General features: G+C 38.0%; 1 protein-coding gene across 5 annotated transcripts in view; it reads left to right on the top strand.

Annotated features, from left to right (window-relative positions):
- EMCN (endomucin) overlaps positions 1–18917 on the top strand; it is a 113457-nt gene extending 94540 nt beyond the window's left edge. For all 5 annotated transcript variants that reach the window (XM_043870944.1, XM_043870942.1, XM_043870943.1 and 2 more), the window contains 4 exons: positions 1859–1883; positions 3043–3104; positions 8997–9070; positions 18375–18917. In XM_043870944.1, coding sequence (XP_043726879.1) covers positions 1859–1883; positions 3043–3104; positions 8997–9031 — 122 coding nt within the window. In that variant the 3' untranslated portion in view covers positions 9032–9070; positions 18375–18917. The remainder of the gene's footprint in view (positions 1–1858; positions 1884–3042; positions 3105–8996; positions 9071–18374) is intronic.
- Positions 18918–26738: the final 7821 nt, after the last annotated feature.

The raw sequence follows: 26738 nt of genomic DNA on the forward strand, positions 1-26738 counted from the left end.
TTCACTTTAGCTCTTGCTGGAAAATAAGAAGAAAACAAATCAATGTCTTTCCCTTTGGGAGTTAAGTGAATAAACTTCTTAATAATGTCTGAAATATGTTTCCTCACTCAGTTTCCAGAGGGGAAGTAGCATTTTTATAAATCAGTTTGATTTCTCTAAGTTCCTGAACCACCAATCAGGAAATCAACCAACCAACTGGAAAACAGAGAGTGCTGAGTATATAGAATAGGGAAAAAATTTGTGGGCTAAATCCATTTGTAAAAATACCGTGTACTGAAAAACTGCTTTGCATAGGGAGATTTGTAAATAAATTATTTGAAAAGTTGGTGACGATGAAACATACCATTTAGGAAAAAAAAATGTGTAAGATTCCTACCGCTATGAAATTGTTCTGAAGACAGGCAATAGTTTATAACCAAGTTGGGCAGTTGGACAATTAGCCAAATCTATTTGATTGTTGTCAGCTTTGTTTTCTACACAGAATTTACAGCATTGTTATCATTAAATTAGCACCATAAAACACCTGCAGTTAATCGCTCTTCAAGTATGTGGGTGAGACTTCATTAAGTTCAGAAAATTCGTAAACCCACTCTGCTCTCTGGAAGCCAACATGAATCAGAGGTTTTTGTATGAAACTAAGCTTAACTGGATAATTCTGACAGTAGTGTGAACCTTAACCCTATTAAGAATGGCATATATGCATAAAGTAATCTGCTGGTGTGCGTCTATCTGCTAGTGAACCCATATTACAGTCTTCTAAGGAAAAATATGAAAGCAAGCATACAAGAAAACATCTGTTCATCCTGCAACAAGGCTATGAGCATTACAGGTGATATCATATGTAACAGTTATAGTGGGGATTTTTTATTATTGTTAAAGTATTTAACTGACGGTAGGCAAGATGAGGTTAGATCTAGTTGGTAAATAGCTTATGTTGGAGTATCTTAGCCAAAGTGACAGAAATAGAAGTAGCCAAAATTTGAGTGGAAATCAAGGTCTTTATAAGACAATAATGGTCAAAGTCAGGAGTATGATAATCAAAGGCATATCCTGAGGACCAGAGCTATCTTAGATGTGAAAGGAAATCCAAGAGATAAGAATCAGTATCCATGGAATAAATCACAGCAAAATCCAGAACAAAGCGAGGACTTTAAGCAATTCTATTAACTATTTTGACTAATAGGCCATAGATTAATGCAAGTTTTGACCCCACGAGGCTATGGTCTTGTGCAAAATGAATCACCCTGTGTTCTCACTCTAACCAAATGCTTGTGGAACAGCCTGGCAAAGCAGGTGGAAGATTAGTTGCAGCTAGTAGCCTCAGTGACATTTTTCAGGGTACTTTTGAGAGGCTGAATCAGTGGGCTTCGGATGTAATTAGAAGCAATATCTGCCTCGTGGCTCACAATAGATATGGAGATTTGGGTCCCCAGAAAGAGCAACGTACAAAGAAAAGCCAAAAAGTCAATTCTCAGTTCTAAAAGGTAATTCAAGACTCTGAGGCTGATTTGTTTTCAGTGATATTAAAATAAATGGATACAGTTCTTGGTGTCTGTGGAATGTGTGATAATGGATAATATTCCACACTGTGGTATGAAACTATAAGGTTAAAAGCAGTCCAGAACTGAGTTCAGTGTATTTGGCCTGGTTGAGACTATACCGTGAGTGTATTAGCCATGACTGAGGAATGAGTGGTAACCATCTCCGAGGAAATGGTCAGTGGGACAGGGAATAGGGGGAGAGATTAAAAAGTTAAGAATTGGCTTTAGAAGCGTCTTTGCATAGAAAGTGGCGGGAGTCTCAGAGATTTTGTAGCCAAGCTCTTAGCAATTCTAATAAAAATTTCCTTGTCTCCTAGGCACACAGGAAAATGGAAATGAACAGTAAGTAACTCTGCGTCATTTTTTTAATCTAGAAGCTCTATTGTTTACATAAGGAAAAGCATTGATCCTCTACTCATACTTTTGTTTTTTAAAGCGTTTGTGTAGAAGGTACAATATCTGGGATTTGGCCACCTATGTATCAGGGAACTTTCTCTATTCAAAAGAGAAATTCCAACAGCTAAAGGAGAAGATTCCTCTTAAGCTTGGATAAAGCAGTAAAATCAGAAATCAAATGTTGAAAAGGAAGATAGAGGAGTGAATACAACCATGAGGAAAAAATCATAGACAAACATATCTAGATTTTTAAAATAGCTTTCCCATAGAAATTTTCAATATGCTTTTCACAGTTAGGTAAAATCATGCCTACACCTTGAGAGGGCTCTGAGTGGCTTTACTGTAACAGCAAATGGTTACCCTGCTTGGTCTTTATTAAAACAAACAAATCAGTCCTTAGCAATCCAGCCAAGTGCTACCATCAAGATGCGGCAAAGAGACACACTATTTTAATGTCAAAACCAAATTCTATGGTTAAGTTTTCTGTGTTGACCTGTCTTTGTAGCCTGCTTTATTGTGGGTGTTTTTGTATATTCATTGGGTCGTGAGCTTTAAGAATAATGTCCTTATACGACCTGGCCTTCTGAATTTAAAGTAGAGGTTCTGGAGATGTCCAAGGAGAGGAACTGGGGTTTGAAACTATTTTGAACTGAGAAGGGGTAGGTGGGAACTCTTGTTGAAATAGACAGTTCAGACACTGCACTGCAGTATCCACGACCCCATGAAAATGAATGTCCCCAGAACTCAGACCAGTCTAAAAGGTTCGGAAACTCTTCTATGTCTTCCCCCTCACAATTCAGAAATGAAGGCGTGTGTAATATGGACTCTGAGACAAGTGTTTCATATGACCCATCTTGACGTTTAATTTATCTGATGATCATCACTGTAACAGAATGACAGAGATTTATTGACTTGATTCCAGAAGTGAAAGTGCTATAAAAGTTTGTGTCTATATCTGAAGAGACACAAGTTTTGCAATAGAAACACCTAAAAATATATATGCACGTGTATCTTTGTCTTTCTGTTTATTTAGTGTTTTCTTTCTTTCACAGATATATAATACTAATTACTGTGGTGTTAACTTAATGTTTTCTGTTTCAAATAGACCTCAGTCCGATAAAGAGAGTGTGAAACTTCTCACTGTTAAGACAATTTCTCATGAGTCTGGTAAGCTCCCAATATGTTGATTAGACGAAAAATGATTATTTCAAAATCTGACTTGAATTTTGTTCACGTTACCACAATAAAAAAGCATAACTTCTTTAGAAATAATTATTAACCCCAAGAAATAAATTCTCCTATGAAGGAAAAGTGAGCCCTAGAGATACCATTTGGGGTAAGATATTAGACTATCTGATTTTAATAGGTTGCATGTAGATGTATTCTAAAGAATGAGTGATGACTAGAGGCATTTTCTATCCTGCAGTAGTGGCAAAAAAAAAAAAAAAAAAAAAAACATTAAGCATGCCACAGGGTTTTCTAAAAAGTATTGTTGTTGTTTTGTTATATTTTTGGTAATGGCTGTGTATAACCACTTGGAACTTGGATTCATGAATTAAAATGTAAATCATATCTTGTATCATTTCACATCATTTTAATTGAGCTTCTCAGTGAGGACAAAACACAATTTTCTATTGATACAGTTTATATTTCTTTTTCCAGTTTCTTAGGTTTTGATTTTGTTTGGTTTGAAATGTAAAGTTTTTCAACATATAGATATGATCTGTATGAGTTATATTTGTATCAAGAATAATGAAAAATGGAATGCTAGATAGCTTTTAAAAATTAAAAAAAGGCAAATTCCTTTTTTGTACTGAGCAGACCAAATATTTAAAAATCCAGTATTCCAAAACAAATAAAAAGTAATTTTAGTTTTACAAAACAATCTAGGTGGCTCTAACAAATATCAAGTTATATCCAAGACACTTAAAATATTCAATCACCCCAATTTTACCTATACAAAGTAGTCCCAGAATACATATGTTATGTTAAAGTGAAAGAGATCAGATGATAAACATGTAAATATATTGCAGAAAACAATTTTGTAAAACCAAAGACTAAATATAGTCCCAATTCACGAGCAATATATCAAAGACTGATTGGGGTTCGAATTTCAGGTAGAGGATTCAAACTAGAACAAATTACAGACAAGAACTGAGAAGCAAGGGCACCCGAGACCTGCAGAGACATGGCCAAATCCCTCATGTGAGCCATTTTCTTGAGAACTTCAGTCTTGTATCTTTCTGTTCTTTATTCCCACACTGTTTTCTTAAAGGTAACCATCTGAATGAGTGAAAGAGTAAAATTCATTCACAGGATAATTGGAAACCACTCACCAGTTTCTCCTAGCTGTTCACCAGCTTTGACTAAGTAGCCAAGCCTATTCTACTTGGTCAGGAAGGGACAGGCCAGAAGCCTGAATGTGAACTAATCTTGAGTAAGCTCATGGAGGATCTGGAGCATGACCACACCGTTTATCAAGAAAAGTTCTCAGAATCTGCCTATATCTTGTAAGCTGCATCACAGTAATTTCATGCACTCTCCTTTATATCCTGGGGAATTTAACCAAATGCTCAGTGGCCTCTGGGGCTCTCCAAGCTCTGAGCTAGAAGCCTCTGGAAGGAAGCCCATGGCTGTTCTGGGGATGAGGGGTCTGGGATCAGGACCACCTGCTCTACCAGGGAAATGATAATTGACACCAGAATCAAGACTTTTGGGAGGGGAAATTGCCAGAGAACCTTGTGTTTCTTGCTTGCAAATTTTCTGATTCTTCTTTAAAGCCCAAGGATAATTCTGTATAAGCTGATATTGCTTATATAGTAACTGCAATAATAAGTGGGTAAACCATGATGGGATGGTTCAGAAGGCCCTTCACTCTCCAAACTTCCTTTTCTTCAGAAGTAGCTTTTCTGGTCATAGGTCTAAGGGGAAAATATTACTATGGAAATAAAAAGGTCTAGTCTCTGGTACTTTCATTTCTGCCAAACTTCTCAAAGGTCAACCTAGCTGATTATAGAAAATATTTGGTGATAGAGCTAAAGTGAAATTGGTGACTCAGAGTTGATTTTCAATAACCTAGAACTGATAATCTAAAACATACTGCTCTCCAAATGCTCTTTGGACTACCACAGTTTTATTAAACTTGATTAAAGTCTCTCCACCATTAACAGGACTTGATGTCTTCTGAAACATCTGAAAACAAATCTCTTTCCATCTCTTCCCATCTCTTGAGACTTATTTGAATATGCTTTCTTTATAAAATTATTCTCACCACACTCAAAGGAAGTTATAGTATCATAATTATTTTTACTTAAATATCCCTTCCCTAACAGTTACATCTTTCTTAAAATATAACTAGAATAAAGTCTGAAATAATTTTAAAAGTAAAGTCTAAATTTCTGCTATCTCGTATATAAAAATTTTTAAATAGTTAAAAAATAGAGAAAAGAATTTGATAGACCAAATATGTAACTACCCACCACTCAGAATTTATGGTTGTTACATTTCATGGTATTTGCTACATGGCCTAAGAAATGTACCAACAAGCATACGTTAATTAACGCACCAAGGTTAGTAACATGAAATTTGAGCTTCAGTGGTCTTAAGAATTAATTAGATTAGTCAATAGGTCAGTTTATAAGCTCCAGTCTTGTATCTCAAAATAAATTTTGCCATTTTAGAGGTCAATAAATCATGTTTCCAAGGAAACAGAGCTCTATAGCAACCCACCTTCAGGGAAAATGCCAGTGGATGCTAAACTTCCTGGGTTTCTATAAGCCTCTATGCTTAACGGTTATTGTTCAGAATGTTTTCTCTGAATAAAGCAGTTCCTTGCCCCCAGTTTTCCTCCTCTGATTGTCTTGATGTTTATCTGTCCATATTTTCTGATTCCTCTAAGTCTGATCTTTCTCAAGCAGATGTTTTTGTTGAAAATACAGTCTATAAATGTTTAAAGTTTGATTATTTCAATTGGGAGCTTTCTTTATTGTAAAAGAAAAAGCCTGAGTATACATGAAAATGTGCTTTCAGAAAAAAAAAAAAAACAAGCACCAAACACAGCAGATCATAAGTCCTTTATAAGAACATATAAGATGCCTCTCAGATTTAATTAAAAATCTTGCCAAATTAAACATCACCATGATTGATTGCAAAATATACATGTGACATGAGGCATTTTAAACATGATTCCTACTTACACCATGTGTCATAAAGTTAATATAGGGTATCTCATTTTTAACATGTGAGGTTATAAAAATATGAACAAAATTGCCTAAATTAAGGAATACATGATTCCACAAAAGAAAGAAAACACAGTAATGCTGAATTTAATTTCAAAGTATTACTTGATTTTGAACCTTTTGAAGGGAGAAAAAGCAGATCTGAATTTATTATAATTTTCCTTTTCTTAGAAAACTGTAATAAATTTGTATTACCTTATATTAAGTTCCAACATTTTATCATGTCTACAAGGCCTTCCATGATGTGCCAGACTTCTCTTGCTCGATTTTTGAACCACTTAATATTAATAACACAAACTCTTCAGGTGTCACTCACCTCCTATCCACTGTCCTCCTCACTGAACTAAGGAGGAGACAGCACCTTGGTCTTTTTTGTGATTCCTACCTTCCCCTCCTACCCATTGTGGTAATTACACATTATTCATATATTGTTGGTATATTAGCACTAGTTGGTATGTTATCGTAATTACTCATTAAATATACACTTTTCTGTTTATTTTTACAAATAAAAGTTCATTTATAAGTAGAAATGAACAAAATTATAAAGATGAGCAAAAGATTCATAGATATATAAAGCCATACAGAGATGCAAAATCTATCTTTTTAGCCCTTCAATTTTGACTCAGTCTCTGATGAAGGTGAAAGAGGAGAGTGAAAAAGCTGGCTTAAAACTCAACGCTCAAAAAAAGAAGATAATGACATCCAGTCCTATCACTTCATGGTGAATAGATGAGGAAAGAGTGGAAATAGTGTCAGATTTAATCTTCTTGGACTCCAAAATCAATGTGGACGGTGACTGCAGCCATGAAATTAAAAAGACACTTGCTCCTTGGAAGAAAAGCTATGACAAACCTAGACAGTGTATTAAAAAGCAGAGACAGCACTTTGCCAACAAAGGTCTGTATAAGTCAAAGCCATGGTTTTTCCAATAGTCATGTTTGGATGTGGGAATTGGACTATAAAGAAGGCTGAGCGCCGAAGAATTGATTCTTTCAAACTGTGGTGCCGGAGAAGACTAGCACCCTCTTGGACCCTCTTGAGGGTCTCTTGGAGAGCAAGGAGATCAAACCAGTCAATCCTAAAGGAAATCAACCCTGAATATTCATTGGAAGGACTGATGCTGAAGCTGAGGCTCCAGTATTTTGACCACCTGGTGTGAAGAGCCAACTCATTGGAAAAGGCCCTGACACTAGGAAAGACTGAGGGCAGGAGGAGAAGAGGGCAACAGAGGATGAGATGGTTGGTTGGTATCACTGACTCTATGGACCTGAGTTTTAACAAACTCTGGGAGATAGTGAAGGACAGGGAATCCTGGCATGCTGTAGTTCATGGGAGTGCAAACAGTCAGACACAATTTAGGGACTGAACAACTGCCTTTGCACTGAGGCTTCCTTGCCTGTCCCAGATGTACATGATCTTTCCACTAACTGTTGATTTGGCAAGTCAGCATGCACTACTGCCTTGGAATATTTCTTAATGGCTTAAATTGCCATTTTAATTTGACGTCAATATGTATAATGTAGAATGGAGAAAATAGAGAACAGAAAAAATTAAAAATTACTTATAAGAGACAACCTGGCATCAATACTGGCATTTCCTTCCAGTTGTGTTTTTCCAGGTATAACTGTATTTTGTTTGCTTTTACCATATATGTCATTATTATAAGTATTACTAGAATCATATAATTATTAATCTCTCCACACTTTCTCTTCCCAGCTAGACAGACTGTGTCTAGTTATTAAGGGAGATATTAACAATTGTAGTAATTTTCATATGAATTGTTTATGTGACTTCTGGTGGATGGTAGGGGTTCAATAAATGTTTCTTTTGTTTACTTCTTATTCCTGTACTTTATAGCCGTGGATTCCAGGAGGTGCTGTGCGTTTTGTAAAATACGCAATAGTGAGCAAAGGGTTGTGCTGGGCCGGGAGCTATGAGGGCTATTGCTCAGAGCCACACATTTCTTGAAACACAAAGTTTAAGGAGCTCTTGAAGGATAGTCCCAGGTTTGTTCTTCTTAGCTCTCTGGTACTATTATCCCCGTGACAGTGCAGGTAAGAGATGACGTCAATTGAGTCCCCAGAAGATGGTCCTAATCGGCAGATAAAAGCTGGGGCAAAGCAATGACATTTATTCTCAAAGCTGGAGACCTTGACCCATATTGCTTTTATAAAGCATGACTAATGTTGATACTTGAATCTACATGAAAGACACAGGTAATGTGAAAGGCTTTGACCACAGATCCAAGAGCGCATGAAAATGCTCATGGTCTTTCAGCTTCGCATCATCCTAAGTTAATATTTATCTTTATATTGGATGATGGAAAAACGCTGTTATTTTGAGTAATGTTCCTTGTGCTGCTTTGTATGTCATCAAAGGATTCGTGTTGGCCTATAAATTCATTTTCACAAAACTCTCACTGAATTATTTAAACAGAGGAACCTTGAATGTTTTTCCGATAAAATGGCACTTTAAATATATGACATAGTTTTGCTTAGGCAGAGCCAGCTCATGGACCAAGCAAAACTCAATAACTCACTCTCTTGGGTGCCTCTCTTGCTATCATCTCCCAGCTCACACCGTCTACCCGCAGGGAGCGAGTTAGCATCACTCCTCTAGGGTAAAAATAAACAATGGCCAAAAAAGCTCATAAATCTTGGCCAAGGATTTCCAGGCAATAAATACCAAGAGGTAAATTGTGGCTCTGATGACATTCTTGAGGGGAAATTGGACTTTCCTTGGGAAAGAAAAAAAAAAAGCTGAGAAACTTTTATTTTCATCCTTATTCACTCTCTGAGCAAAACATATCTTCTGTTTTTAGGGGAGCACTCTGCACAAGGAAAAACCAAGAACTGACAGCTTGATGAATTCTCTCCACACCTGGGCAATAAATATGTAAGTTTCCTAATTTCATTCACTGAGATACTCATTAATATCTGTTTTGTTAGCCTGATGCAGCTCAGATTATTTTTATACTTTTATAACCTGAAAAGTTAATGGCTTGTGTCAGTGAAACCATCATTTTCTATTTGTCTAAAAACAAACAAGAAGAACACTTGCCAGAGAAATAAATGTCTTGGGGGCTGTAGAAGATTTCTTCCAGTTGTCCTGCCTGCCTCAGGGACAATGCAGTTCATTCTTTCTGCCTTTTTGTAGTGTTCCCTCATAGATGTTATTTGCCTCTGCCTGGGTCAGCATATGCATACTTCCAGTGGCAGGTAGACAGGGTTCTGTTGCTGAGGAAGGATTGCAGGACCCCAGATAACTGTGCTTACAAATTTGTAATTTATTGTGAACAAAAAAAAATTTGACACATCAGCTGCCTAAAGGTAAAGATACACATCACAGTCAAAGGTTGGCTCAGGGCAAAGGGTCCAGAGATGCCAGATGGGAGATTCAACTGTGCTTCCTCTGTAAGGACCACACCTAGGTGTACTTTCTCTTTGGGACCAGAAATGATGGATGTGCCCACAAAGCACCTCAAACAAGGTGATCCAAAACATGCTCTCAGCTGGCCTTCCTTATACCTGGGTATTCAGGAAGGCACATTCTTGCTAAATAGCTGGATGAGTGACAGAGCCTTCCAGGTGTCTCAACAAGACCAGTGCAAAGTCTTCACCCTCATTACACTAATTGCTAATCAATGAATAATTGAAAGCTCTCAAACCTCTGGTTATGAGCAACGGTCATTCTGTGTGACCCATGCTTTGGCCAGGAGTCCATGCAATGCAAGTATATGTCTCATTGCAGTAAAACAACTCAGTCCCATTTCAGGCCTGCTGGAGTTGACCTTTCCGGCTTAGTGTGGGATTGCCTTTTGCTTTTCTAGAATTGCATAAGAAAATTTTCTTCTGACTTTAGTTTTCACAAGAAACATTAAGTACATGCCCTCACAGTGTCTTATAATTTTTAGAATCTGCAGAAAAATTTACTTTTTGGTAACTAATAGTGAAAAAAGCAAAAGGACAAATAGGTATATGCCCTGAATTGGCCTGACCACAATGGTAGTCACTCTGGGTAGTGTCCAGGGGAGGGGGGGATATCACTGTTACGCCCATGTCTACCTATGGTAGACATGTTACCTATGTCTACTTCCTAGCACAAGTACAATGCTGTTATGGATACTTAGCCAGTGTTTATTGAGTAAATGATGCTTCTTTGGCTAGGAGCAGGAGACATACACAAAGGAGTATCATCCAGACATATGCATCAGGGTCAGAATTTCATCCTTCTCTAGTCAGCCAAAGGTAGGTTAGGATGAGAGAGGACGCTCTTTCAGATGCAAGATTCGAGAAGCTGAGAAGTTAGAAATTCACGGAGACATGTGTTCAAGCCCTCACTAGTGCATGGAAAGCTTCCTCCCATACCATCTATGGTTCCTTTGCAATCCTGTGCCTATTGAAACACAATGCCTTCCAGATTATTAACATGCTCAAATCTTGGTAACTAATCGTCCACTTTGGAGGAAGATGAAGTGTTCAGCTGGAAAGAAAAAGAAATAAAAGTCTCTGTATAGGAGGCAGCCTCAACAGTCTCTGTACAGAAAATAAGGACAAGTGCTTATCCAAACAAGCTCAACAAAATGAATTATCACCCAATTCCTATTCCCTTCCACTTTTGTACTTTAACAATTATTGCTAAATAATCCATAGCCTCTAATCTCTTGTCTTTGGATTCGCAGAGGTAAATAATTTCTCTTGCCTTTCTGAGTAATTGTGGAATTACATAACAATGTTCTGACGAGTAAAGATGAAAGTAATCAGAAGAAACATGCTTGACATTGGTCAATTCTATTGTCTATTTGTCTTACCCTTTTTCATTTTATTTCTCTTGAATGGTTGAACTTTAAATGTGGTAACCAATAATTGCTTTCTAAGGTATCAACTACAAATCAAATATCGGCTCAGAAATTCAAGATAAATAGAATACATTTGTGGCTCAGAGGTTAAGAATCTGTCTGCAGTGCAGGAGACACAGGAGGCATGGGTTTGATCCCTGGGTTGGGAAGATCCCTTGGAGAAGGGAATAACAATCCACTCCAGTATTCTTGCCTGCAGAATCCTATGGACAGAGGAGCTTGTGTGTCATGGACATGCTTCAGTCATGTCCGAGTCTTTGAGACCCCCATGGACTGTAGCCCACTAGGCTCCCCTGTCCATGGGGTTCACCAGACAAGAACACTGGAGTTGGTTGCCCCACCCTCCTTTAGAGGATCTTCTCAACCCAGGGATTGAACACACGTCTCCTGCGGCTCTTGCATTGCTGGTGGATTCTTTACCACTGAGCCACCAGGGAAGCCTGGGCTACAGTCCATAGGGTCACAAATAGTCAGACACAACTGAACTGACTTAGCACACACATTTGAACTAGAAGTGGAAAAAAGAAGCTGAGAAGTCTTTGGATCTTCAGGTTAACAGCAAACACTTATCTGGAAACATTAACTCCTGTTAAAAATGTTCATCTCAGTATAAATTTCTAGATGTATTTAATGCCTGCTGCTTCATATAATGATCATCTATTTAGTGCAGAGTATTATATTTAATGGAATTCCAGAATACCTTTCATCTATGATCATTGCCCTCTCTGTGAAGTTTGTCTAGTGAGAACATGAAATCACACACAAGAAATAAGAAAATAATTAAGAGAAAAAGATTTAAAACTACATAGCATGATTGATACACTTCATCACTTCAGTCTAGTTCTAAAATCTGAGACCTTCACGTCAACAAGAGGAAGGTCAGTAAGAGTTTCAAAACATATTATCCTTTCATTGCATATTTATTGCTACATTTAGGAACCATAATTTTTCAGAATAAGAAAATGATTATTTTAGTTTAAACTTTCCCTGTATAATTTACTTTGCTCACAGATATTAGCTGATACCACCCTTAAAATGGCTATTAGTGCAAAAACAACTTTTGTTAAATTTCAAATTTTAGAAATATATTAGCTGTATGTATTTCTATATATATTTGTGCTCTTTTACAGTGCAAATATGCTTTGTTATCTTCTTCTTATATTAATTTTCTCATGATTAATTAGTAATGACAAGGGTGACATAGCTAAAGGAATTGATTTGCTGTTATATAGAACTTCTACTTAGGTAGAATTTCTATGCAAAAATGCAGAGCAGAAAAGCACATCTTTTTTCTTATTGATGCCAACAAATAGTCTGAAAAAAAACTGGTTAATAATGAGTGTGAAGGATCATAAGCTAATATTACTTATGAAAGTGAAAGTTGCTCAGTCGTGTCCGACACTTTGTGACCCCATGGACTATGCAGTCCGTGGAATTCTCCAAGCCAGAATACTGGAGAGGGTAGCCTTTCCCTTCTCCAGAGAATCTTCCCAACCCAGGGATTGAACCCAGATCTCCCACATTGCAGACGGATTCTTTACCAGCTGAGCCACAATTGAAGCCCAAGAATACTGGAGTGGGTAGCCTATACCTTCTCCAGTGGATCTTCCTGACCCAGGAATTGCACCGGGGTCTCTCTCCTGCATTGCAGGCAGATTCTTTACCAATTGAGCTATAATGTTATCTATATGTTGCTGTTAGTTGCTCAGTCGTCTGATTCTGCAACTCCATGAACTCTAGCCCACTAGGCTCTTCTGTCCATGGAATTCTCCAGGGAAGAACACTGGAGTGGGTAAGCCATTCCCTTCTCCAGGGGATCTTCCTGACCAGGGATCGAACCTGGGTCTCTGACACTGCAGGCAGATTTTTTACCATCTGAGCCATCAGGAAAGGCCATATCTATATAGGGGAAATGTATAAAGAACTTAATGTAAAAGAAAGACAGTAGAAGAAAATTTAGTTAGGTTTTATTATGTGTCTGATTAAGAATTTTCAAGCCATGAAACGATATAAGAAAATTCAATTTCCAAGACAGAAATTTCTACTACATCATGACTTAATTTTCAAACATAAAAGATTATCATAAAGAAGACTATACTTTGGAAAACATTTGCCATAAATATGAGACCAATTAATTAATATTCTAAATACCCAAAGATATTTACACAAATTGGAAAATTTTTAAATGAGCCAAGGCCATGAACAGGCAATTCATAGAGGAGGAAATAGAAATGGTAATATAAAACTATAACCTTCAATTTACTTGAGCTTTCTTTTTCCAGTATTTAAAAATCATACTGGTGAAACAGATAATTTCATATGCTGCATTTGACAGCTTAAATTGGATAAATTGGATTAATCTTTCTGAAGAACAGTTTGGTAATTTTAGCTAAGAGACTTAAAATATTCACATTTATCACCTAGTAACTTCACTTTAGGAAATTTTCATAAGGAAATTATTGAAACATTGTTAAAAATTAGCATACAGAAAACAGTAGCAAACATTTAGAAACAGCATGTCTAATGGTATGGAAATTTCAAAATTATTTTTCATCCTATTGATGACATTACACAGCTAACAAAAGCAAACAACTCTCAAGACAATTTTTTAATTGCACATAAACATGTCTTTTGAACTGTGGTGTTGGAGAAGACTCTTGAGTCCCTTGGACTGCCAGGAGATCCAACCAGTCCATCCTAAAGGAGATCAGTCCTGGGTGTTCATTGGAAGGACTGATGCTGAAGCTGAAACTCCAGTACTTTGGCCTCCTGATTCAAAGAACTGACTCTTTTGAAAGATTGAAGGCAGGAGGAGAAGGGGATGACAGAGGATGAGATGGTTAGATGGCATCACCGACTCAGTGGACATGAGTATGAGTAAACTCTGGGAGTTGGTGATGGACAGGGAGGCCTGGCGTGTTACAGTCCATGGGGTTGCAAAAAGTTGGACACAACTGAGTGACTGAAATAAACTGAACTGAAACAAACTGAAACATGTCCAAGATATAGGGCTCCCCAGATGGCTCAGTTGTAAAGAATCTGCCTGCCAGTGCTAGAGACACAGGTTCAATCTCTGGATTGGAAAGATCTCCTGGAGAAGGAAATGGCAAATCACTCCGATTTTCTTGTCTGGGAAATCCCATAGACAGAGAAGCCTGGCAGGGCTACAGTCCATGAGGTCATAAAAGAGTCGGACACTACCGAGTGACTAAACAACAGTGTCCAAGATAAATCTTAAATGAGGGGGAAAAGATTTTAGAATTGAACTGCTGCTGCTGCTAATTCGCTTCAGTCATGTCTGACTCTGTTGGACCCCATAGATGGCAGCCCACCAGGTTCTGCCATCCCTGGGATTCTCCAGGCAAGAACACTGGAGTGGGTTGCCATTTCCTTCTCCAATGCATGAAAGTGAAAAATGAAAATGAAGTTGCTCAGTCATGTCCGACTTTTTGTGAACCCATGGACTGCAGCCTACCAGGCTCCTCCATCCATGAGATTTTCCAGGCAAGAGTACTGGAGTGGGCTGCCATTGCCTTCTCCTAGAATTGAACAGAAGTCCTTTTAATTGTTCTGAGACCAGTCCTATGCTGTAGAAGGCAGGGGACTGGCTGCCACCTGGTCACTCCCTTGCTGGTAGTTCTCCTGTCCATTCTCTTGTGAGTCACCTGCCCATTTAAGATATGAGGGGAATTTCAGATCAATAAAGAACCAAGAATAAGCAAGACCAGTAACTTCTATGAAAATCTCATCCCACAGATCCTCAACAAAGTGGAATATTACCCGTTTCTACTTTTCTCCCAGATATAATTCACTGTACTTCTGTAATTTCCTAAATGATACCCTTGATAATCTAAAAGCATCTTCATGAACTTCCAGAAGAGCTTAATATGCTTTTCAATTATTTTTCTTACATTTAAAATGAATGATGAGGGCTAAAAAGAAAACATCACAAGTAAAAAGAGATTTATATTCCAATCCTAGCCTATAGCCCTGAACGAATTTCTTCATAATGCTTTACACTGTGTTCAACATCTATAAAACCAGGACAGAATGGTCTTTTCTCCTAAAACCATTGTGCTCCTATGTTTATGGTTAAAGAATCTAACATGATACTTTATTAGTAAAGCAATCATTAATTTTTTAAAGAATCACAAATGTACAATATTTAGGGTTATGAAAGAGTCCATGATCATAAAGTTCTGTATTATCGTTGAAGCTGACACATTGAATTTTAGAGGGATTATAATGTTGGAAAGATAGTTTATGCTGATATTGTATAGACATTCAAACTGGAACATCAACTAATGAATAAAATCATTAGTGAAGCAAGCAAAATCTGTTTCTTGAGAAAGAAAGACTGTCAATGTGGAATACACTCTGATGAAAACCCCAATTTGTTCCTATTGTTGATTTCTTATCTTTAAGGAGAAAAAATTATCAGTACCGTATTAATCCTGACCGTTATCCTACTCACACAAATCAAAATGTTTACCTAGCTGATCTATGTTGCAAACACTTAGCTTCACTTGGAAGCTCATCTACAGAGGATTATGGTTCAGTTGAAGAAAAAGTGACAGAAATATTACTCTGCTAAGTACTAGACCAGATATTAAGAGGAACGTGACATGGTTGCTGTCCTGAAGGAGCTTAGACTAGTGGCGAGATATACAAATAAGATCATTTTAGCAGAATATGGTAAATAAGATAGATGGTAATGAATCTGCCCTCAGTGTGAGAGAACAGGGTTCAATCCCTGGATCAGGAAGATACCCCAGAGAAGGGAATGGCAACCCACTCCAGTGTTCTTGCCTGGAGAATCCCATGAATGGAGGAGTCTGGTAGGCTATAGTCCATAGGGTCACAAAGAGTCAGACATGGCTGAGTGACTTTCACTTTATGTAAAGATAGCCATAGTACTTTGAAGTTTAATGATAAATTTCTTAGAGAATTTAGTATTTAAGTTGAGACTTACAGGATAAAAAAAAAAGTAACCTAGATTTTTCTAGACACAGGGAACAGCATGTGTAAGTGCAAAGAATTGTGAAGCTACACGGGGTATGGAAAATTTTATAGAAAACTGTTTACCCTAGAGCTGTTCTTTATGTATGTGCTGCAGAGTCAGTGAACCATTGATTCTGTTCCACAATGAGATTAAGTACAGACTCTGAGTGTAAGCATTTAAAATTGTTATAGCGATCTGATATTGCTTCAACATTTTACTCATGTGATTTTATTTTGGAAAATACCAGTTTGCAACTGATTAGAAATGTTTAAAAAAGCCAACCTGTTCCACAGATAATGTGGGAAGCACAGTTCTAGAAGACAGAGCTCAGTGCCAGCAGGGCTGATAAGTGAGGCTGAAACAGTTGAGGGTACCAGATCATAAGAGGGGTTGGCTAAGCTACAGTGTACAGGACTCCACATGGCGAGAATGAAATGTTTTCTTTTCCTAAGTAGAATAAAAACAGATTTTTTCCTTTTTATTAATGCCATCAAGAAGCCATTTATTCATTTCGGGAGACTCTCTGACCCTGAATGTAGAACACACCCAGGAAATTAGTCCAAACTCTGAGAGTGGGGACTGTTCCTCAGTCATCCCAGTAATCACTATGCTGCTTCTAGAACTACACCATGCTCTTGCCTGGGCTGGCCCATCGTCAGCCACAGGTGCTCTGGGAGGACATTAGAAATGCCCTGCTTTACAGTCATTTCCCAGAGAAGGCAATGGCAACCCACTCCAGTACTCTTGCCTGGAAAATCCCATGGACGGAGGAGCCTGGTAGGCTGCAGTCCATGGGGTCGTGAAGAGTTGGACAGGACTAAGCAACTTCACTTTCACTTTTCACTTTCATACACTGGAGAAGGAAATGGCAACTCACTCGTGTTCCTGCCTGGAGAATCCCAGGGACGGGGAGCCTGGTGGGCTGCCATCTGTGGGGTCGCACAGAGTCGGACACGACTGAAGCGACTTAGCAGCAGCAGCAGCACAGTCATTTCCACAGACTAAGGCTTGACATGGACCCTCTGTCCACTCTCTGCTCTTCAAAGCGTCCCCCAAACCATGGCCACTAGTGGCCATCTTCCTCCCAGGCAAGGCAGCAGTGCACTGGTTCCCACCAGAGGCCCTGCCTGCATCAACCACACCACGAGAGAGTAAAATGCAGGTCTCCACCCTGGTCCGCCTGCCCACCCACACCCCCACCTTGTCATTCTCCTCCCAGATTCCAGCAAACCACCAGCACTGCCGCCAGCAGCATGATGGCACCAAAGCCCTTCCATGTGGGGGCCGGGTGCCCTTTTCCCAATTAAAGCACAGAAACTTCAGGCTCCTGCTCCTTTTCAGACCAACACAGAAAGTTGTTTCTGTACTGCAAATGAGAAAACCCAAAGTAATAAATTAAAGTCCTGGCTCTCCTTCCTGTAAAGGAGAGGTGGAGAGTGCCCCTTTGTTCTTCTCCCTGATAAGTACACAGCAGCAAAGCATAAAAGTTGCCAATAAATTTCATGATGACTTACATTGTTACCCCAAGCAACAGACCTTGAATGATGTCCCATTAGTGATAGGGTACAGCGAAGTGCTTTAATCAGAAGACGAATATGGTGAGATTTGTGCTTGAAACACATCACCGAGTATTTAATGTGGAAGACTAATTCAAGAGTGATAAGGCTAGAAGCAGAGAAGTCAGAGGGCTCTTGCAGTTCTGACTATCCCATGTCTGTAGCTGGAATGGAGATGAAGCAGCAGTATGGAATAGAGAAGTGTCTGGAAAATAAAATTCTCCAGAGGTGGTGATTGTGTGAATGTAAGCATTGTGGGTGAGGACTATTAAGGGTATAGATTATGGCCATGCTTGTAGCATGATTGTCTGCATGGATCGTGGAGGTAAGAGAAAAGATTGGAATTACTGAGCAAGAGGGAATGGGTTTGGGAGGCACTCTAGTGGGTTTCCTTTCAGAATTGTTGAGGTTGAAGTGCATATGGGACATTCCAGTGACTCTATATGTGTGTATGTTAGTTGCTCAGTCGTGTCTGACTCTGCAACCCCATGGACTATAGCCCACCAGGCTCCTCTGTCCATGGAATTCTCCAGGAAAGAATACTGGAGTAGGTTGTCATTCCCTTCTCCAGGGGGCCTTCCCAACCCCAGGGTCGAACCCAGCCCTCCCACATTGCAGGCAGATTCTTTATTGTCTGAGCCACCAGCGAAGTCCCTTCAGTGACTCTACTGGGTGGAAAAATTCAGCTGGTCACTAACATTTCTTACCAAGCGATGGTCTCCCTCCAGCATCTCTACTTCTTCCCTTTCTTGTAATCTGAACTTTTTTGTTTCCCCCCAACAGGCTTACTCTTCAGCTTCAATGCCCCATGGGGAGAAAGCCCTGTGGCTTACTGCCAATCCTGCTCGCCAGTCACCTGTCCCAATGAAGTGATGTCCAGATGACGTGCAGTAATCTAATAGAATCAGAAAGAATCATGCGGCTCCCCTATCCTCTAGGATGTGAAGAAGTGCATTACCACATTTTATAGGAATACCATATTCCTAGGAGAGTGGATTTTAGGAGGGGCATCTGTAAGCAGTTAGCCTGACAGACCAGCAGGTGGTTTCACTGATGGAATCTGTCCCTTGAGTTTAAAGTTTTCAGAACCAACAGTTTTCATCCATGGAGACTTTTCTACTTTTTCATTGTTCTTATATTACCTAACGTTTGTATTTATTGTTTTCCACTATGTTAACACAGGGAAGATTCACAAGTGTATTATTAAATGTTGGGTCAAAATCCTGCCTTGCTACTTTGTACATAAAGACATTTTATTCATACTTTCATGTGTTGCTGTTAACAAATAATTACTGTACTCAACACACTAAAAATATCATAATGTGACTGAAAATGGCAATAGTATTGTCTTCCCATAGTCATGAATATTTGGGGATTGATTATTAGACTATGAGAACTCACTAATGAAAGGCATCTAAGAAGTGAGAAAGCGACAAAGGATTCACACACTAGACCCTGTTCACGGGAAGTCAATTTCCCATCTCTTTGGTATTTCTCTTTGTAATTCACACTGTTGCAAGGATGTAAGTGCATTTATGACACTCTGTACTGCATTCATTAAGAAGATAACAAGACTGAGACTTCTCATACTTCATTTAATTGATACTATCTCTGTGCATATTTTATTTCTTTTAGAAATGTAACGATTTGTTCTAGCAATCATTGTTAAATCTCCAGTTTATACCAACATTTCATAAATACATAATTATGATATTATTTTTCAGAGTATCACTTTCCTAAAAATACCATATGATTATAGCTACCACTCCATTGGGGTATATTCTTCAGTTGAAAGTTGAAAGCTGACTGATTAACCTTGACCACTCCTTGGACACAAGGGATCGAAACATCATGTTGGTTGAAGTCCTTTGGAAAGCTGTGGAATGCACAAGTTGTCAGTGGCAGTTAACTTTTATGATTACATAAGCTGATTTCCCAATGGCTCAGCAGGTGAAGAATCCACCTGCTAATGCAGGAGACGCAGGTTTGATCCCTGGGTCGGGAGGATCCCCTGCAGGAGAACATGGCAACCCACTCAGTATTCTTGCCTGGAGAATCCCATGGACAGAGGAGCCTGGCAGGCTACAGTCCACGGGGTCACAAAGAGTCCAACACGACTGAAGCAGCTGAGCGCACACAACACAAGCTTACTTCAGTGTTAAATTATCTTAGTGATATGAGGACAGTGTAGCAGAGAAAGAAGAGTATATTTAAACCTACCTTTTACAATTGATTTCATTGCAGTGTACTTTAAAATGGTCAGCATTAAGGATTATGTAAATAATCATTTTGGTTTTCGCCTCTCAATGTCTGGGCAGCTTCTAATCAAGGACATCAGAAAGCATACTTGTATTTCTGACTGGTGTCTCTTTATGTTTCTTTGAGAAGAAAAACGAAGTAAAAAAAGTAAAAGAAAAGCAGTAGGGTATGCATGTCTGCTAAATCGCTTTAGTTGTGTCTGACTCCATGCAACTCTATGGACTGCAGCCCGCCAGGCTCCTCTGTCCATGGAATTCTCCAGGCAAGAATACTGGAGTGGGTTGCCATGCCCTCCTCCAAGGGATCTTCTTGACCCAGGGATCAAACCCGTGTTTCTTATGTCTCCTGCATTGGCAGGTGGGTTCTTTATCAGTAGCACCACCTGGGAAGCCCAAGAGAGTATAGAAAAAGGCAAAGATCTCCAATGCATACACTTTCCTTTGAGAGGTGCTTTGCTCATGCTCAACTCTAATCTAGAAGTCTTCAAATGGGTGCAACAGTGGCTAGAGCATGCCAAGTGTGGAGCATTTGTCTTTAAAAGGAAAATATTCCAACACCCCTAGAATGCTTTACAGAGCTCCTCAGCAAAAAGGTACAAACTCTTCTGCAATTTAAATTACTGCAAGTGATATGTTATTCTGGCTTTTATAAAAACCATTTTCTTGACCTTTAATAAAGATTGTTGGAAGAGAGTTTATAAGGATCAGGAAAAGGGAAAGCTTTTTAATCATAATGAAAGGATGAAATTTATTCTAGTTCAAGAATTATACATAAAGAACATGCTTTATACTTACAACTATAGCGTTAAATCTTTAAAAAGTCAAAGTGATAAGAGGATTGAGGAATTTGCAGAGATATTCAGGGCATTTTATAATGTCAATCTCAGAGGTAATGTCTGCATTTTTATAAGTCAACTTGAACTTCCATTGAAGTAGGATATTTGGTTTTCAAGCCAAAATTATCTTTAGTCATATGTTTTTCAATTATATGATTTAGATCAAAGGCAAACCTTTCTGTGCATTTGTTCTGCACAACAATATGAATATAATGTAAGTCTGTCAGTAGTCAAAACATAAACAAGAGCTAATTAACTAGCACGGCTGCCATTTGAGAAGAAGCGGTGTTGTTGGCGGACACACTGGTTGTGATCGGCCAGCAGAGAAAGACTTCTAACTTCCCCCGACTGAGCTGAAATATCCCCTTACATCCGACAGATCTTGAGGATCATCTTTGGACAATGATAAACTGCATGCTAGCTTTTCCTGGTTTTTCTCTACAAAGCCCTTTCTTCGAGATTTTATGGGGTTCTAAAAAGAAAAGTGGATAAGTCCTTTAAAACTTGTGCTTTGAGGGACAGTCTAAGAACTATGAATTTGTTCATTCTTGCTTGGAATTGAAGATATCCATCACTGGGAGTAGTTAACTAGTATGGACACTGAACTGAGAATATATCACGCATTACCTACAAATTTTCCAGTCAGAATTTCCCCGCAAAAACAAACAAGACTTCTCATGTACCTTTGAATGAGTTTACTTTGTCTTTTCTTCAAGGGGATTTATCCTATGGGCTTGAATACACATTTTTTCCTGTTCTGGATACTTTTTAAAGGAAAAACAGTTTTGATAAATAATGGGAAAACATCTATCTTGTTCATCAATATTATACTCCTAAACTTGAGTTCAGAAGTCTACCCAAGTATCATTGGTTGGTGTCTGAGGCACTGTGCTAAAACCTTCACATTCATCATCTCGGTTAATATAACAACAGTAGTAAGACACAATTTCTAACATTAAATTATTACTTGCATTATTATTTTTATCAGCATTAGCATATTTGTGTTAGATATGTAGAAACCAAGACAGAAGAATAATTTACCCAAGGTTGTACAACTAGTAAACAGTAAAAATTTGGATTCCAGCCTAAACCCCAAATCCCTTCTCTTCATCACTTTACCACTCAATCTTTCTAATCTCAATTTACTTATGTATATAAGGAGTGAAAGCATTATGCTCCTAGATATAGTTAAAACAGGGGCCACTTTATCATTCTTTTATAAACAAAGATGACAAAGTCATGCATTAATCCTAGCAGATATCCAAAAATGCTACCAAAATTAGGGAGCTAATTTGTAACAGTTGCAGAATGTAAGATCAATATACAGAAGCAACTGAATTACTTAGTAGCCAAAAAAAATGAAAATTAACATATACCATTTACAACATCGCCAAAAATATAAGGCTCTGAAGGATAAAGTTTACAAAATAAGTTCACTCCCTGTACACTTAAAACTGTCAAATTTCTAGGGGAAATTAAAGAATAGTAAATCATGGATTATGAAACAACATCATTAAGATGTTCTATTCAAATTGATCTACAGATTTATTACAGTTTCAGAACAAATCTAGTTTTCTTCTTTGTAGAAATTGATGACCCCAATGTTTATATGGTTAAATAAAATGGACTTAGAATAGTTAAAATATTTTTTAAAAGCATAAAGTTGAAAGACTCACACTACTGGATTTAAAGACTTCTTTCAAATCAAGACAGTTTAGAACTGACCTATGAGTTGAATTTAATCAATGAAACAAAATAGAGATTACAGAAAGAATTAAATGTATGCCTTCCCCCTATATACACATGAATATATGATCAACTGTTTTTGACAAGGATGCCACAATAATTCAATGGGAAAGGATAGTCTTCTCAACAAAATGTTCTAGAATTCAATGTGCAGAAAAAGCAAAGCTCAACATTTACCTCATACTGCAACTCTAAATGTGTCATAACCTTAAACATTTAATCCAGACCTATAACACTGACCAACCTAGATAGCATATTAAAAAGCAGAGACATTACTTTGCCAACAAAGGTCCGTCTGGTCAAGGCTATGGTTTTTCCAGTACTCATGTATGGATGTGAGAGTTGGACTGTGAAGAAACTGAGCACTGAAAAATTGATGCTTTTGAACTGTGGTGTTGGAGAAGACTCTTGAGAGTCCCTTGGACTGCAAGGAGATCCAACCAGTCCATCCTGAAGGAGATCAGTCCTGGGTGTTCATTGGAAGGACTGATGCTGAAGCTGAAACTCCAATACTTTGGCCACCTCATGCGAAGAGTTGACTCATTGGAAAAGACCCTGATGCTGGGAGGGATTGGGGGCAGGAAGAGAAGGGGAGGACAGAGGATGAGATGGTTGGATGGCATCACCGACTCGATGGACATGGGTTTGAGTAAACTCCGAGAGTTGGTGATAGACAGGGAGGCCTGGCATGCTGCAATTCATGGGGTTGCAAAGAGTCAGACACGACTGAGTGACTAAACTGAACTGTACTGATAACATTTGCGTTCTTTAATGTCGGTAAAGATTTCCTAGACAAGGCCCCTAAGGCCAAAATTAATGACAATATGATAAGTCAAGCTATATCTAAACTAAAAATTTTGCTTTTCAAATGAGCATTAATAAGCTGAAAATGCAAAGCCAAAGAATAGGAGAGAACATTTACATTATATTTGTCTGACAAATGGCTTACATCTAGGACATAAAAGGAGGCTCAAAAAAAAAAAAAAAAGTCAATCCACTGAAAAACAGAAAAAATTATGAAAAGACAATTCACAAAAGAAGATTATATGATTTCCTGATAAGCACAGGAAAAGATACTCAGTATCATTTAGTCATCAGGAAAATGCAAATTTAAAACTACATTGACAGAAACTAAAGCAGTATGGAGGGTAACCTCTAAGGAAATTAATAGATTATAACAACATTTATAGTTTCTTTTCCAGCCTTGTTTGTTGGCTGATCTGTCGTGTCCAATGCTTTTTGACCTCATGGACTGTAGCACGCACGTCAGTCTCCTCTGTCCCTGGGATTTTCCAGGCCACAATACTGGAGTGGGTTTCCACTACATTCTCCAGGGGATCTTCCCGACCCAAAGATTGAACCCATGTCTCCTGTGTCTCCTGCATTGCAGGCAGATTCTTTACCCACTGAGCCATCAGGGAAACTTGTTGTGACATAACTGACAAATAAAATTTGTACGTATATATTTAGAGTGTATAATATGATTATATATATATATGTGTGTGTGTGTGTGTGTGTGTGTGTATGCGTGTGTGTTTGTGTGTGTGTATAGTATATAGGGCTTTGTTTCTGGTAAGAACACTTAAGATGTAATCTCTTAATAAATTTCAATTATACAATACAGTATTATTAACTATAGTTACTATGCTGTCGGAGAAGGCAATGGCACCCCACTCCAGTACTCTTGCCTGGAAAATCCCATGGACGGAGGAGCCTGGTAGGCTGCAGTCCATGGGGTTGCGAAGAGTTGGACAGGACTGAGCGACTTCACTTTCACTTTTCACTTTCATGCATTGGAGAAGGAAGTGGCAACCCACTCCAGTGTTCTTGCCTGGAGAATCCCAGGGATGGCGGAGCCTGGTGGGCTGCCGTCTATGGGGTCGCACAGAGTCGGACACGACTGAAGCGACTTAGCAGCAACAGCAGCAGTATGCTGTACATTAGATCCCAAGATATATTTATCTTATTCCTTAAACTTTGTACCCTTTAACCAACATTCCCCATTTTCCCTACCCCGTAGTTTTTTGTAACCACCATTGTACTCTCTGGTTCAAAATTTTAGATTCATTATATAAGTGACATCACACAGTATTAATTTTTTCATTATTGTTTTTATTTAAGAAGTAAATTTCATGGATTTATGACTAAAAAATAAAACTGTAGTAAGATACCACTGTATATCCATAGAAATAGCTAAAATTACAAAGGCCCATAATGCCAAGTGTTGATGGAAATATGGAGAAACTAGAACTCTCCTACACTGCTAGTGGGAATGTAATCATTGAACAATCTGGAAAACAATTTAGCAGACTCTTCCTGAAAGAAAGTTTAAAATTTAAATGTATACTTCTCATATGACACAGCATCTCTATTCATGTGTATTTACCGAAGACAAGTGAAAACATGTGTCCTGGCTATTCAAAGATCTGTAAACAAATGTTCATATTAGATTTATTCATAATAGCCAAAAGCTTCCAAACAAACTATGGTATGATCACACAATGAAATACTACTAAGAAATAAAATGGAACAGTTTACTAATACAACAAAAGCAATATAAAAAACATTATGCATTATGCTGTAAAAAAAGAAGCCAGATATAGTGGAGTGCATACTTTATGACTCCATTTACATAAAGCATTAGAAAAGAAATCAGATCAGTGGCTGTCTTGAGCCAGAATATAAGGGAAATGCCAACAAAGAGGGAATTTTTTGAGATAAATTTCTGTAGTTTGATTTTGGTATTGATTATATGTGGGTATGTATTTTCCAAAACTCAAGCTGTAGACTTAAAATGGGTGTATTTTATATGTAAAATATACCTTAATAAAATAGACTTTAAATTGTTTAATTATTTTTAATAATAAGAGATATTATGCATCTTTTCATGTGCTTTTTGGCCATCTGTATGTTTTCTTTGGATAAATGTCTATTTAGGTCTTCTGCTTATTAAAAAAATTTTGTTTTAATTGAGCTGCTGACCTGTTTGTATATTTTGGAGAAAATCCCTTCTTGATCACATCATTTGAAAATATTTTCTCCCATTCTGTGGGTTGTTTATGATTTCCTTTGCTGTGCAAAAGCTTTTAAGTTTGATTATATCTTGAGCAGACTTCTCTAGTATCAGGTTTTTGTGTATCTGTGTACACCCTTGTTCAAGGTCTTTGTGTGTGTTTGTGTGTCTGTCTGTGTAATAAAGGAGAGAGTTTCTTCAGTGTGTTGGCAAGATACTATCAGAGGGCTTCTCATCCTGCTTTTGTAATACAGTAAATTAATGTGTTCATTTAAATTATAAATTTAAGTACAGTTCAGGATTTATAGCATTTTTCTTGGAACTAAAACCGAAATAACGGCATTTAAGACAAAAACTGTCAGCCACTACATTGCCATTCCCATTGCAATGCCATTTAATTATCTCAAAGAGCTTGGATGATTTGATTGATTAAGAGAGGCACAGATGAGATTTTTGTTGGCTTTGCAGTAGAACCCACTTATTTGCTGAGTGTGGTACCACTGTTTGTGATGTGTGTGTTACGAGAGGCAGGTTTTAATTAATATGTGTATTATCTAAGAACTGTAGTTTAGGAAAGTATCAAATTTCACTTTGGCATCCTTGGTGGATGTGCCCAGTCTCAGTTCCTTATTGTTGCTAGGATATAACCCACTTCCTGAGACTGGCATGTGTTTTTATTTCAAAAGAAGACTAGTTCCTAAAATCTGATAGCTGAGCTTCCCACTCTGTGGAGGTTCTGGGTGTGAAGTATAGAAATGAAGTTGAACTGCCTGGATAGAAAAATGTGGGAAGATTTCAAAGGTTGAAGTTTTAAGAAGTGTGTGTGGGAAGAGAATAGAAATTGAAATCACCTCTTAATACCAAACGTTAATAGTTATCATTATCATCATCCTCAATAAAGCTTTTTTTTACCACCTATTAGTCCAAGGTTTTGTTTTTTGTTTGACACAGGAGTTACCATAGACACCATAAGTGATAATTCTAGGTGCATATTGTATAGAAGAGGGGTTCCCAAACTCCAGGATCTAAAGCCTGATGATATGAGGTGGAGCTGATGTAATAATAATAGAAATAAAGTGCACAGTTTCTGCAGTTGAACAGTTCTATGAAGACCTACAAGAACTTCTAGAACTAACACCAAAAAAAAAAAAAAGATGTACTTTTCATTATAAGGGACAGGAATACAAAAGTAGGAAGTCAAGAAATACCTGGAGTAACAGACAAATTTGGCCCTGGAATACAGAATGAAGCAGGGCAAAGGATAATAGAGTTTTGCCAAGAGAATGCACTGGTC

The sequence above is a fragment of the Cervus elaphus genome, chromosome 17, assembly GCF_910594005.1.
Source record: "Cervus elaphus chromosome 17, mCerEla1.1, whole genome shotgun sequence".
In the NCBI taxonomy this organism is placed as follows: Eukaryota; Metazoa; Chordata; class Mammalia; order Artiodactyla; family Cervidae; genus Cervus; species Cervus elaphus.